The sequence below is a fragment of the Sylvia atricapilla genome, chromosome 1 (genome assembly GCF_009819655.1).
Source record: "Sylvia atricapilla isolate bSylAtr1 chromosome 1, bSylAtr1.pri, whole genome shotgun sequence".
Taxonomy (NCBI): Eukaryota; Metazoa; Chordata; class Aves; order Passeriformes; family Sylviidae; genus Sylvia; species Sylvia atricapilla.
The window spans coordinates 9,769,171-9,784,122 of NC_089140.1; the positions used below are offsets into that span (position 1 = coordinate 9,769,171).

General features: G+C 36.4%; 1 protein-coding gene across 1 annotated transcript in view; it reads right to left on the minus strand.

The window, feature by feature from the left end:
• VIPR2 (vasoactive intestinal peptide receptor 2) overlaps nucleotides 1-14,952 on the minus strand; it is a 44,697-nt gene that overhangs the window by 12,915 nt on the left and 16,830 nt on the right. Inside the window, exons 4-6 of the mRNA XM_066314588.1 lie at nucleotides 13,542-13,639; nucleotides 4,543-4,640; nucleotides 2,527-2,668 (exon numbers count right to left, since the gene is read on the minus strand). Of these exons, the coding sequence (XP_066170685.1) occupies nucleotides 2,527-2,668; nucleotides 4,543-4,640; nucleotides 13,542-13,639 (338 nt within the window). The remainder of the gene's footprint in view (nucleotides 1-2,526; nucleotides 2,669-4,542; nucleotides 4,641-13,541; nucleotides 13,640-14,952) is intronic.

A 14,952-nucleotide genomic window follows, 5' to 3' on the forward strand; every position in this document is an offset into this window, starting at 1 on the left:
ATTGCAAATTCACTCAGAAATTTTGAAAACTTCACAGGACAAATACAGAAAAACATGGTAGTTATAAAAAATGCACACTTATGCAACAGTTTGTTAATAAATGGCAATAAATTTAAATTATCATCTACTAGGAGTCTAATAAATGTCATAAAACCTCGTGGCTTCCTAAGACAGTAAAAATTAACAAAGAAACTATTATTTTTTTTCAAAGCTAAATGTGAAACTGAGTGAAAAATATAACTTTATGCAATGACTGAGTAGACTAGAAGGAAAATTGGCTGGACTTTTAAAAACAACGTTTTCCCTTCAGAAAATATTTTAGAGTTTCTTAGTTAACAAAACACATAGACGTGTATCAAAAAATGATACTTATAGTCTGTGTGCTGCTCTTCAGAATTAATTTTCAGATGTATGTGCTGCTGATGTTCCACAGTGCTGGCTGCTGCTACTTTGGTTCTTCCCAGCAGGAATCTGGGATGTGAGAATTGAATATGAAAATGTTCATATGGACTGAAAATGTGCTGAGAAATGTGATGATATGGTGAATGTAACAGACCACACAAACTGGACCAGATAAAATCTCTAGTTTCTGCCAGCTCACTTCTCCATTTTAAATACCCTTCATACCTGCATTTTCCTGTTAAAATTCCAAGTACAGCAGATACCTAAGCAGGTAACTTACTCACTTCCAGTGATTGATTCCTCTATTTAAATATAGATGCTTATTAAGAAGTGAGATGCAGTCACCAGCTCCTAAGCCAGAAGGGCACAGACCTCCTCAGGGGTATTTCTTTGTATCCATCAGCCCCCTGTGATGTCTCAGATACCTCCGTGCATCCCAAGTAACATTCATGCCAGTGTACATGCATGTACAGAAAACTAAGGAAGAGTCCAAAGGCCTGAACTCATTTCACCTGATCTTAGCTGCCTACAACCAAAGTTTGAAAGCTAACTAACTTTGCTAAGACTGATCTTACCTCTGGGCTTTGGGATATCCACTGCAGATCAGCAATGGGCCAGAAAATGTAAGATGGATAAAATTAAGCATTTCAAAACATGTGAAAAGTTTAAATTTTCAAGCAAGTTGAAATTTGCTTTTATGCTTATGACTCCTTAGAATCACATTAGCAGTGAAAATTTTGTAATCCTTTATAAATTCCAACATTCCCTTGTATTGCATTCTCAATTCACACATTAGAATCCTGCATCAAAGTATTTCCCTTTTCTCCTGCAGGTAATTCTGTATCAGCTGTATTTGCAGATGCTGAACAGTGAAGGTATCTATCACTAAAATTAGCCAAAATTAATTCTCCATGTAATCCAGAGCCAGGACCCACTTACAGAGCCTTATGAGCTGAGTGTTTTAGACCTCTGTGAGTGCTGCAGAACTGTGGAACATCACACACATGTGACAAAAGGGCCAAACCCCTTGCGCTGTTATGTGTAAAAGGCCAGTGCAAGCCTGGTCAGGCTGGTGCCGGATCATCCCACATACAATGCAACAGGAATTAGCCAGCACTCCACAAAGTCTGACATATTTAAATAGGAAAAAAAGAAAATAATGCTTTGTAGCCAAGAAAAACTGGAGAATAAATGAAATTGCAGAAACTAAGTAGTATTTTGAGAGTCCACTGAACAGTCTTTCAAGGGCCTAAGAACTTCTGATTACCCCTGGCAATCTTAGCAGTTACTATAATCTACTTTGTCTAACTGGCGTCTACTAACTCAGTTCCTGTTTTTTGCCATTAGAAATAATGCATATTATTAATTCCTATATCTACATCTTGATAGTCACTGCTAAGAACTTCATGTTTTGGGATAATATAGCTTCATTAAGACAAAAATATCCTCTTCCATTTCTTCTCACAAGCTTAAAGTGTAGTTAATTAAAATTAGAAGGGATTTTCGACAGAAACACAGCAGAGAATGGGGCATATCATATAGAGGTCAATCTTTTAACAGCAAAACTTGAGAGATTTTTTTAAATCCTGTACATGATAATACAGTAAACATATTAGCTTGCCAAGAATGCAGATGATAACACTTCTGTCATAGCCCAGAAGTACAGAGGAGTTAATGAAGACAACGCCTGCAAATATTTAATTTCCTGAGTTATTCCCCCCTCTACACTGATACCTGTCCAGTTCCTGGACCCCTGATAACGCTGCTGGAACACTTCCAGAGCAGCTGCCTTTAATCACTCCCAGCTGATGGCACTCCTGTTTGTCTTCAACTCTCCCAGCTGATTAATGCAGTGGCCATATTTATTCTGAGCTGTATCTGGTTATGATTTGTCTTGGCTGATGACAAGTTGTCCTTCATGGACATGCAAACAATATAAAGGTCTCCTACTTGAGCTGCAACCTTCTTTATCTGGATACATCTAACATGCCATTCTCCTAGTCATTATAGTCTCTTCAGAATTGTCTATGCTGAAATCTTGGTACTCCTAAATATTTAAAAGGATCAGGGAGGAAAATTCAGTGACAAAAGAGGGTTACACCAGGTAGCAATGAGGTTTATTACCCATGAGGTTTGATCCTCTGGACAGTGAGCTGTGTTGGAGCTGGAATAGAGAATATCATCCTTGACTAAAACAGAGATTGCTCTTAGAATGAAAGAGAGGAACAGGTTCAGATGGATGTAGTTCCGAGTACAATGAAGTTTTCTAAAAAGAGATTTAAAAACAGGCATTTTAGATTATGATGCAGACACTGTTGAACAGACTTCTGTAACTCTGTGGACATATCTTAGCCATATGAACCTTGAGTAAGAGCATACCCTTTCCTTTTCTGTCATTTTGTCAGTGCTGCCTTGCTGTTTTCTTTCATCTCTTACTTCTGTTCAGTATCTCAGACTAAAAGATCCCAGTGGTATTTCTCTCCCATTTTAACATAAGCTGACAATAAACATAAGTTATTGCATCCTTCTGTGTGTGCACTCACTCCAGTGTTTTTCTTGCAAATTCAAATTTGATTATTCTGGATATATTTTAGCAGTTTTGAAACTGAATTTGGATCAGCCTGGAGCATTTGCTGGTGGAAGCAACATAACTATGACTGGCTCAATTCATTTTTTAAAAGGTATTCCAAACATAATTATGGGTTATGTATCTGTTCTGAATGGTCTCTGAATATTTAGATATTGAGAAAATTTGATGGCAGACTGAAAGGCTTGCTGAACTTGCCATAGGAACATTTCAAGAGAGGAATGAGGTTCTGACAAACAACATGCATCTTCATATTATTTGTACTTCCTTTCTACCAAAACTGTGACCACTTTCTTGTCTGTCTTGGTCCTAAGTGGAGCAGAAAAGTTGTGTGAAGCTTGTAATGCATAATATAAAAGCTATTCTATTAGATAGGTGGAAGTGATACATAAGGCATGAAGGTGGAGGGACTGAGAAAAACTGCAATACTGATAAGACCGTTTTAAAAGTTATTTTACTAGTTGAAGATTGCCTTCAGTCTTAAGAAAAGTCACAGAAATTAGGCAAAAGCAGCAGGCTGTACTGACTTTCCTAACACTGCCTAACAAAAACATTGCAGATCCAGCACAATTATCCACACTTTCACCACTGTGCTTGGAACTGGTGAGGTTTTTACCTCCAGCACCATGTTCAGTTCTGGGCCCCTCCTTTCAAAAAGGACATTGTGGTGCTGGAGGGTGTCCAGACAAGGGCCAGGAAGCTGGTGAAAGGTCTAGAAAACATTTTGTGCAGAGTAGCTGAGGGAACTGGGGCTGTTTTGTCTAGAGAAGAGGAGGCTCAGGGGAGACCTCATTGCTCTCCACAGCCACCTGGAAGGAGGGTGCAGCAAGATGGGGGTTGGTCCCTTCTGCCATGATTCAAGTGAAAGGATGAGAGGAAATGGCCTTCAGTTGCATCAGGGGAAGTTCAGATTACATATCAGACCAAAAATGTTCACTGAAAGAGTGGTCAGGCATTGGAATGGGCTGCCCAGGGAGATAGTGGAATCAACTGTCTTTGAAAGTGTTCAAGAGGTGTTTGGATGCAGCACTTGGGGATGTGGTTTAGGGGTGATTATGGCAGTGCTGGGTTGATGGTGGGAGTAGATGATCTTGCAGGTCTCTTTCAACCTTAGTGATTCAGTGATTTGGTGATTCTGTGATTTGCATCCCCAGCTGGACAAATTAACGATTGTCTTTGATTACAGTACCCCTGGAAACCACTCAGAAGCAAAATATGGCTGCACTCTTGTCCAGTGGTGAGATCAGCATCCAACTAATTCTCAAGAGCAATTCAATGTGTCTATTTTAATAACCAAATATAAAATGCTTTATATAATCATCCCTAAATTACTGTTCTTTCTTACATGGGCTGTAATGCCTGTAAATTTGTAAAATGCTTTTAAAATTGTTAAATATGATCAGTGCTAGCAAAAATCTAGTCAGCATTACATTACTGTCAGCGATTTAACTGCAAAAAGTGTCAATTCAATGCATTTTCTAAATAGCTGAGCAATCAGACAACAGTTAAAGATGTCTTCTCATTGTTAATATTTAGTCATGAAAAACACATACCTGAAAAGGCAAAGAATTATACTTCCTGTTGTAAGAGCAATCAGAGAGACGCTGTGTCCAAGGGTATAAATTGCTTTCACCCTCACATAGAAGTTGACCTGCACAGAAAAATATATATGCAGAAAATACTTACTGATATGTCAAATTGTCTGTGAAAGGATGTAATTGTCCATTAAATAGCTCTGAAAGCTACAGCATGATTTTCATTCTTTGCTCTAAAGTACATGATGAGAATGTTACATCTCTATTCCAACACATTTTGCAAGGCAACATTTCAAGACAATTGACTTCAGTAGAAAATTCAGCCTCAGGAGCTCAAAACTTAGACACACAATCTGGTACCATGTCAATGAGGTCAAAAAAAGCATCAGATTCATCAATTTCCATGAACACAATCAAACTGGTAAGAGCAAGTCAGTTTGAAAGAACAGATTATCTCTAAAAGAGATAATTTCCCTCAGTTCTTCTGCTCATTAATTTCCTATTCTAAATTTTCAAATAATTTATAAATGGTGACCCAAACAATCCTTTCTTTAGTAAAGTTACTTGCTAACACTTGAAAGGAAATTTTTCAACAGAGGAATAGCAGGCTGAAATGCACAGTCTGCTAATTAACTGCATGCAAACTTACCAGCTACACACTACATTAACCCTATTCTGAATAACAACATCAAGGAAAATAGGGCTAAATATTTTCAGAATTAAACTACTTCTCCATTTATGCCTGCAACAGTCATTAGACTGACATTAGTTTCCACTCAAGCTAGGTAAAATATTAAAACAGTGAAGTTTTAATACATTATGAAATTAAAGATTTTAAAAGCAACATACAACATACTACATGTAAGAGACAATTTCAATATTTAGTGCACATGGTTATCATTTGCCTTCCCAAAGGATGCTTGTAAAAAGTAGCAAGAAAGCAACACTTTTAAGTAAACTAACATAGCCAAAGGAATCTCAAATCACTTAGTGTATTTATTTTTACAACATTCAAAAGGCCAAGTAAGTAGGTTATTTTAGTAATCCCAATTCATGATGAAATTAGCTGAACATTCCCTTTGCAAATGTTATACAGATATGGAAAATGCAAAATGAAATTAAGACTCTTGCAACTGCATGGTTGTAGATATGATTAAAGTGGAAAAATATGGGAAGTAATTGCCATGGATCTTAAGAGCATTCATAGCAACTGCTACTTTGTTATATATTTCGACCATTAGATTGTGAAATAAGAGTCTTTTGTACTTTAGTATAAAGAAAGTAGCTGTTCAAACTGCATTGGGATGACTGAGACATGCCCAACAAGAAAGCTGGATTGGTTTAATTTTTTATCATTGCACACCATTTTGAAAATTCTGTCCAGATTTGATTTCAGGAAAACTCCACTGACTGAGACTCTTGAAATCGGACCTACCTGGTTTCATAATTCCTAAATGAAGGAAAAAAAAGGTGGAAACCTTGCATGAACTCACTAACAAAGCATGAGTTGTGCAGCCACACTGCTGTTACAGTGAATTTGTCCTCTGGCCATGTGCTCTGAGCTCGACAGAAACTGTCAGGCTGCTGCACATGAAGTGACTCTGTCACTTCGCCCCGCTAGGGAGAACACAAGAGGTTGTCTTCTGCCAGAAAAAAAACACACTCTTTCATGTAATGTTTCTGGCATTTGTACACACACATGACCTCTACAACAAAGAGTCTGACTAAAATCAAAAGAAGAGCCCCGTGTACTTTTCCAGCTGTCGGGATCAGCAGGACTGAGTCTCTCTGCTGGCCATTCCTTTGCCAAACAGATGGATGTGAAATTAGCTGCATGGAAGCATGTCAGGAGTGAAGTTAATCAGCCAAGAGTGCTTGGACATTACCTTAATAATGACATTAGTTATTTTGTTCAAGCTAAGCATGAGAAAATAACTACACAGTTGAAATTATTTTATCATATGATAATAATTATCCTGTATTCTACACCTGAAAAGGTAGAAAAGAACACCTATCCCATTTTCTCATACATTTTAGTGGTTTAGTTTTATAATGGACAGAAATCTTAGATGCTAAAACTTTTTCTACTGATCACAAATTAACCCTGCTCCTCAAACTGTTGCAAAGGTAAGTAAACACTTAACCATTTTTAACCCATTACCTGAAAAATTACAATTATTCAAATTTATCTGTTTTGACTTTCCAAAAAGTATTTAGATGATTAGAATGCTTTAGATTATTAGCATGAAGCACTTTATCAGACAGCACCAAAGATGATCCAATCACACTGCTCCTTATATTTCCTGTGTGAACATAAAACAGATGTGTCTTTATTTGCCTGTAAGACCTCTATAACCCCTAGTGACTCCACAAAAAAAAAAAAAAAAAAAAAAAAAAAAAAAAAAAAAAAAAGTAGTAAATGGTGTTCTCAAATCATATGTCAGTTAAATATACACACAAACTCCATAAAGACAAAGAATTAGATTCCACATTGTGCTTTGGCAATTGAAAACCAGGAAATTCATTAGACTAACACTGACTTAGTCACAGCTATTAAGTATTTGTCACTCATCTGGATTTTAGCTAGTACTCTTTAGAAACAAACTCTTTGTATTGTATTAGTGCAAAAGAAACAGGCAAAGCAATGCCAAATCTGATAGCACAAAACCCCAATGTATTTTATACAAAATGGGATATTTTATTCACTTCTTACTACTCTGTGTGAACTGTAATTACCCAGGTCTCAAGTAACATTTACTTTAACCTCTAAACTTAATACATAAACGTGCAAGATTGGCAGGAATAAAATGACTGCAACAAAGGCATGGATTGACCAAAAGAGAATTTCAGAAATTATATTTTCAACATATTTTAACGCAGAAGAAATATCATAATCCCTTCAGATTTTATAGCTCTTTTCAAAGGAAAAACTGATTCAAGCCATACACGTGAAATTGAAATGCCATTATGAAATTGAAATGACATGAACTTTTCTGCAGGTCCAACAAAATCAGTACTTTTGCAGCATAGTAAGAACAGCTGGCCTCTGCAAAATGTTCACAAGGTTATTTAAGGAATGCTGATTCCAAATCTGAAATCTAACTATTTATTTCTAAACTTCTGAGGAAAATATTAAAATTACAACCACTAAAACAAAGTCAATAGGTGGTTAGGCACAGAAAACAATCAGTGTCTTATTATTTTCAGAAAAAAAAAATCATAGAAATGGTTACAGGAAATGTAAATGTTTTCTAAAGAACTAATCCTAAAATGTTTCCCCTTTTTTCTGGCTATTTAATATGAATAGGTTTTAAAAGGGCACAAATCCCCACACATAAAAAGAAATCGGATTAATACAAGTTTGCCTAATTGGTCTTAACTTCAATCATTTTTTTGTAAAATCTATTTTTAGGCACACTTTTGTTTTGGTTTTTTTTAGAAAAGACACCTGTTTTCTGCTACTGTTTTCTTTAAATTTAGTTTTGCGTTATTTTTACTAAGTTCAGGAGACAGAATTCTGCTGTTTATTTACAAAATAGCACAGAAGAGCAGAGACACTTCCTAGGCGAAGCTGAGTCCCCCGGTAGATCTCTCAATGTCAGCCTTGGTTTGGAAGGACCTCTAGGGGTGAGAAGGCACCTCAGTGCTGAAGGAGGAAACCGCAGAAAGGGCTTGATTCTTTCTCCAAAGGAGTTTTGCTGCTGACCAGAAATCATCCTTAATGTCAAAGAAAAGCCCTCAACTTTTTATTAATTTACTCAGAAATATAGTTTATCATTGCTAAGGAATATATGACCATTATCATCCCAACTGACTCTTCATTTTGCTTATTCTGTGGGCTAATAAATCCTGTAATACTGCATGTAAGAGTTTCCTCTCTACACATATGACTACTTACAACTGAATTAAAATTTGTGATCTTAAATTTTCATGACCCATATGTCCACTATTTAAATATTTCATAATAGTTGAATATTCATACTCGAAGAACATATCAGAAAATCTTAAACTGTACAATGTAAAATAAGAACTGAGCCTAGCAAATGAGTTCAGTGCCTCAGAAACACTGGAATGAGCCATTGCAAATAGAAATGGAGTAAGGAACCCTAGTTCTTTCCTTCTGCAAAATTAACTTCAACAAAATTAACTTCAGCAGCAGCCATTTTTTAAATCTTGTATACTAGAATAAATATAAACTGAGATAAAGCGATGGATTACGTGTTGTGGAAAGTTTCTCATATAGGACACTTCTACACATTTCAAAATTGTGTATGTAGAGAAAAACAGAATTTACTAAAAAGACATGCAATAAAATTGGTATTCCTAATGGGATTTAATAATCTTTATACAAGTAATAAATTATATCCTTTTTCTGACATTTTTCTTTCAATTCACTTTGAGTCTAAACACAACCCCCCCAAAAAAAAAAAAAAAAAAAGTGCCATAGGTATCTCTTAGTAATAGCAGCATCCAGCATCATTAATTTTAATGATGCCATTCAGAATGTCTTGTTATTCAAAGTTCCCTAATCAGACTGGGAGAGGTGACAACTTTGTAAATGCACAAACTTCCACATTTACCTGTGTAAACATGTGTCAGCAGATGTATCTGGGGATGTGAATGCTCATTGTGTACTGGAATTTAGCAGTTTACTGAATATTCTGCAATTAAAGCAAATTCCCTCCGTGCTCTACAAGACAGAATATCAGCTAATATTCAGTCCTAGTCCTCACTTGAAGTCAGTGGAAGATTCTGCACTTATTTTAAGGAAAACTGGTCTCTTACACCTCATGGAAAAATATTAATGAAAAGTGCAGCATAACATGAATAAATTTAGCATGACTTACAGGCACAACAAAACACATTGGTGGATGTCTGCCTTGTGTCAGATTTTAGTGAGAGGCAAGGATTGAACTCAGACTCACTATAAACCCTCCATTATCCCAGAGCAATGACCTACTCCCAAGACAGCAGCAATGGCTCTGTTCCCTACAGGCAGCTACAGCCAAGGCACTGCTGGAGCCACTCTGCTCTCACTGCTCCACTCCACTTGTCTGGGGTGGTGTTTCTGCTGCACACCCAGGGTGATGTGAACACTGCAGGAATCTGGGAAAATGGGGGAAGCTTCTTCCATGGATGATGCTTCTACTAAAGGCACAAGCTGCGACAGTATCACCACACTTGCCAGCCCTGAGGATCTTTCTCTCCATGAATTTCCCTTCGTGTGACACTACACATTCAAATCACACAGCCTGTAACTTGTACATAGTGGGGCTTTTGTGTGAGCTAATATTCACACTAAGATCAGACAAAGCTGTATTAACTGATTCAGTTATTATCTTAAATAAAGTGGACACATTTCTGTGCTTTACATTCACCAGACATCTTGCTGTATATTAATAATGCTGACACAGAGTTTAATACCTTCTGACAACAGCTAGGAAGTATCTCCAGCTTGATCAGTCTAGATGGAAGATGTCAAAGTATGTCAAGGAAAGACTGCAGTGAGGCTTGAGTTTGGTTAACACACCTTGATGTGTGTTTCTAGCATGGTTAATCAAATCAAACTTGGTTTTTTTTTGCTGTTTGCATGTCATACTGCCATGAGCTCCACAGAAACATAAAGGGGAAAAAGGATGCTTATCTGAATACCTACGATGAACCTAAAACTTGATCTTGAAGGTTAGCAATAACTAGTTTACTTACAGAAAAGGCCTGGAAGTATGTAATGAAGGTTTAGATCTACACTTTGACATTATCATTGTGCTTTAACCCCAGGGGCAACAAAACACCACACAACGCCTCCCTCCTTCCTCCCCCTGCCATGGGGTGGGGAGGAGAACTGGGAAGAAGGTAAAACCTGGCTTGGGATGAGAAGACAAGTGATGCCAACTCCATTACTCAGCAGCCCCTGACTGATGCCCAGCCCGTCCCTGAGCAGCCGCCGACAGCTCCCAGCCAACTCCACACAGTTCATTTACTCTTTTTATTATTTATATTATTTTTTTCTTTTCATTTACTATTTTTATTATAGTTATATTACATGGACATGCCATTCTGTGGTGGGGAATATCCCTCTGGCCAGGTGGGGTCAGCTGTCCTGGCTGTGCTCTCTCCCAGATCCTTCTGCTCCTGCTCCCTGGCAGAGCACGGAAAGCTGAAAAGTCCTTGACTTGGGGTAAGCACTGCTTAGCAACAGCTAAAACACCAGTGTGTTACCAACATTATTCTCACACTAAAATCAAAACACAGCCCTGTACCAGCTACTAGGAAAAAAAATTAACTCTATCCCAGCTGAAACCAGGACAGTCATATTTATCAAACTGATGCCCCATAAATAATGGCAAGAGCAGTAACGAACACTAAGATCTAACATAGAATAAACAAAGAGTTTTGTATCAGGCACTTAGAGTTAATTTCAAAATGTTAAGCAAATTGTTTCTTTTTTATAGAACCCGCTAATATATCATTATCACGGAATAAAAATGGAACATTTAAGTTTGAACATAAAATCAATACAAACTGTGGAAGCATGCAAGATTTTTCAGTAAGGAAATAAGAGGTGACATGTTTATGCTATTTTTAAATAAGCTTCCTCATTTCAGTGCATTTTGAAGCATAGCAATTTGATACCTGTTAACAAATTATTCAGTATTTGCCCACGGATCTTTATCATTTAAACCTTCTCTAGAATATTCAAAGCTGCCCAAAATAAATGCATATCTGCAGAGAGATATGTGGCTGTGCATATGCATATATATACAACATGTAGAATACATATAGAAGTGAGTACTCTGCATTAAAGATAAAAGTCTGTATCTTAAAAGACAGAAAAAACCCCCCACAGGAACAAATACTAAGTTGGATCTATAACGGAAATTCATTCAGCAGGGAAGATGCAGGCACCAAACTTGCACCAAAGTAAATTTCTACCTATTCCTCTAACATCATCTTCAAAGGAAAACATAAAGAAGAAAACTTAGGACTCACTCTAGGAGAGCTATTTTGCCACCTTCCCTAAAATATTAGTTAATGTAACTTTGAGGACAATCTCATATACTTCATACCCCATACTGCAGAGCATGTTGCATGACATTTTTATGCCCAGAATACTCAGTATCCAAATATTAGGACTTTATTTTTAGCTCTCATAGTTGAAGTATTAGATTAAACAAAACAAATCAAGACAAAACAAAACAAGAACTATACTGATTTATGCTGAGTAAAGATTTTGGTTTGAGGGGCTACGATTGAGCACTAAGATTTAAATTCAAGAAAACATCTTTCGTGTAAACAAATAGCTGATGCAGAACCTTAAATGCCTCCCGAAATCTCACTGCTGCATGACAGTTGCATTTTTCTATTCTCTCTATGATTTATATGTATGATATTATATTGACTGTATGTTTGGCAATAATTTTCCACTACCTGCTTTTCATATCCCTCTCCTGATTTCCATCCTCACACTTTCACTGTTTTTTTCAAGGCTTTTGCAAATGTTGCTGCTGCATCCTATTTCAAGTTGTCTAGGTTAATTCCTGCAAGTATATTCAATTCACATTTCATTCAACTCCTTCAAATTACTAATGAATATGTCAAACAAGAACTGCTTTTCTATTGTTCATCTTCTAACTGTTTCGCACTACTTGAAATATTATATTTTGTTAATTTGAATTTTTATGTTTTGACCAGTTTTCACACCACGTGGCAATTCCTGGGTTGAGTGGCAATGTTTAAAGTGGCTGTTTTAGCAGTAATACATGTGTGTTCCCAAGCTGTCAGATGACACAGATGTTTTAGAATTTGTCTTCAGAAAAGTTGGGAAAACAATATATTCTCTCAATTTTCTCTATTATCTATTTTCAACTACAGTAAGGGTTGGGCTTTTAAATACAGACAAAAAGCCAAAACCTTCCTGACTTAGCTGGAATACATCTCTGCAAGCCAGACAGAACACATCTGCTACAGTTATTCCACACATACTTAAAATCCAGGAAAAAACCCAACTGGCCAAGTATCTTTGCTCATGAGAGGACTTTATCTGTTTTGGGTAACAGGAGTTTTACTGACACTATGAGCTCATCCTTGTAAACAAACTCTTGCTCTTAGCCTCAGCAGGAAAACAGACAGAAAATACATAAAGCATGATGGTAAACCCCTTCCCTCAACAAAGAGAGATAATATCTGCAAAGTGAACAAATTCAGCTTTCCATGAATAGTGCACTTAGGATACCTTGATAGCTTTCTGAATAAATTACAACTGCTAGCAGAATTTCAAGTCCAGTACAAATCTGCCAATAACTCCAATGACCCAAACTAATTCTGTTTTACTAATTTATTTATTAATTTATTAATTATTACATTCTTATAAATTTATTAATTTCAGAGAGTTTCTGTTTGGAATTGACAGAAAAAGATGACTCTTACCAGAGACAAATTCACACAGAGGAGAAGGGGGCAATCCATGATTCCACTTCTTAATCTAATTGAAATGAATTAATTTTCATGCAATAGGGAACAACTTCAAGAGGGGAAAACAGGTAAGCTTGATGTCAGACTAAAGACTAACTTTAGTTAGTCAGACTCAGACTAACACATAGCATCAACCAAGGGCTGCATGGATTATTAACAGATTATTAGTATTAGGTTTTGAGATAACTTTTAAAAAATATTCTTTTGAAATAACAAACTTCTAGAAACAACACAATGCAAAACATATGGTGCACCAGCTGAGTAGAACTGCAGTATTAGATATACAGATGCTTTACTGCAACTACCAACTGTTTATAGCCTTGAGTTTCAGACAAGTTACTGAGTTCTATATTCCTGATTTTATCTCATCAGACAACTGCAATCCAAGCATATTGCAACTCATGCTATGAAAAATTACCACAGATTTTCATTAAATCTCATTTTTATTCAGTCTGAGTAAAATGGAATTTATTTAGAAACAGAATATATCTGATAGCTGTACTGAACACCATCACCTAAATGAATAGAAAAAGTATTTTTCCTACCTTATAATCGTCTTCGTAGTCATTATATCCACAAGTACTTAAGATGTCAGGAAATATATCCGACCATCCATTACTTGTACAATTTTTGCTAATGTTTCCTGTAAAGCAAAATTAGAGTTTAAATCAAAAAGACTCAAAACTCTTCTCATCAATGACTCCCTACACAATTGAAGTGTGTCATCAGCTGGTCACAGCCTAGCTCTTCTTCCTTTATTTCTGAGGACTCAACCCAGACATTTCCTTTCATGTGCTTTTCATTGATATTACTTCAGCTTTTGCTCTTGCTTGGAGTTGCCTTTGCACTACATAAAAACAGAACTAACCCAAGATTTTCCTTCAGTATAAAGGCTATTTCTGCAACATATCTACAAAAGCCCAAACTGTTCTTCTGTTTTATTTAAAATACTCAGAAGGGAGCCATATACTCCAGTCTTTAAAGGGGCTATTTGTAGGTAAAGTAATTTGAAGTAAAAGTTATTTCAGTGAGAGTTGCTCTAACCTCCTGCTTAAGCCTTCTGAGAAGTCAGTACCAAGGGATCTACTGAAGAGTTACAAAAGTTCTTAGACATTAAGGTGATGACTTACTGCTACAGGAAATGTTGGTAAGTTTGGTAATGAAGTTTAAAAGCCAAATTATGTCAATGGCTGAAGAATGAGGAATAAAGATGCATGCTGAATTTCACTCTTTGAAACAGTGTAGTACAGGGAATATAGAGCACACGTGGAGGTACGGCTGGAAAGGAATTTTGAACATTTACTAATTTCAGAGAGTTTCTGTTTGGAATTGACAGGAAAAGATGACTCTTTCCGGTGACAAGGTCACACAGATGAGACAGGGACAATCCATGATTCTTAATCTAATTAAAATGAATTAATTTTCATGCAATAAAGAACAACTTCAAGGGGGGAAAACAGCTAAGCTTGATGTCAGACTAAAGAAAAGTCATCACATTTATTATAACTTACTGTTTCAATGTTAATCAATTCAAGCCAACTTCCCCTCGCATTTCTTAGAGCAATTTGTGTATCTATGATCTATGATACTTGAAATCTATAATAATATACTGCTTTAATTTGGAGTTAACCGCTGGCTTATAATTGGTTAAAAGATGCCTGTTTTTCACCACAGAAAAATAAATTTATGTGTCATAGATCAGTGTTGGTCAAGAACAACCAAACTTGTTTATATACACTCCAAACTAAAGCTTTTGTGATCTTTATTTTGTTGATTGGTTACTGGAATTTCTTCTTCATATAAAGTGTTCAGTAGAAAGTTGTAAATATCCCATAAATGGTTCACCAGCCAACAACCAAATCTTTCCAGCTAATAAAAGGGCCTTGACCTAAACCCACAGTCTCAAACAACGGGACCACTTTTGCCGTTTGGCATAGAAATGACATTTTTAAAAGA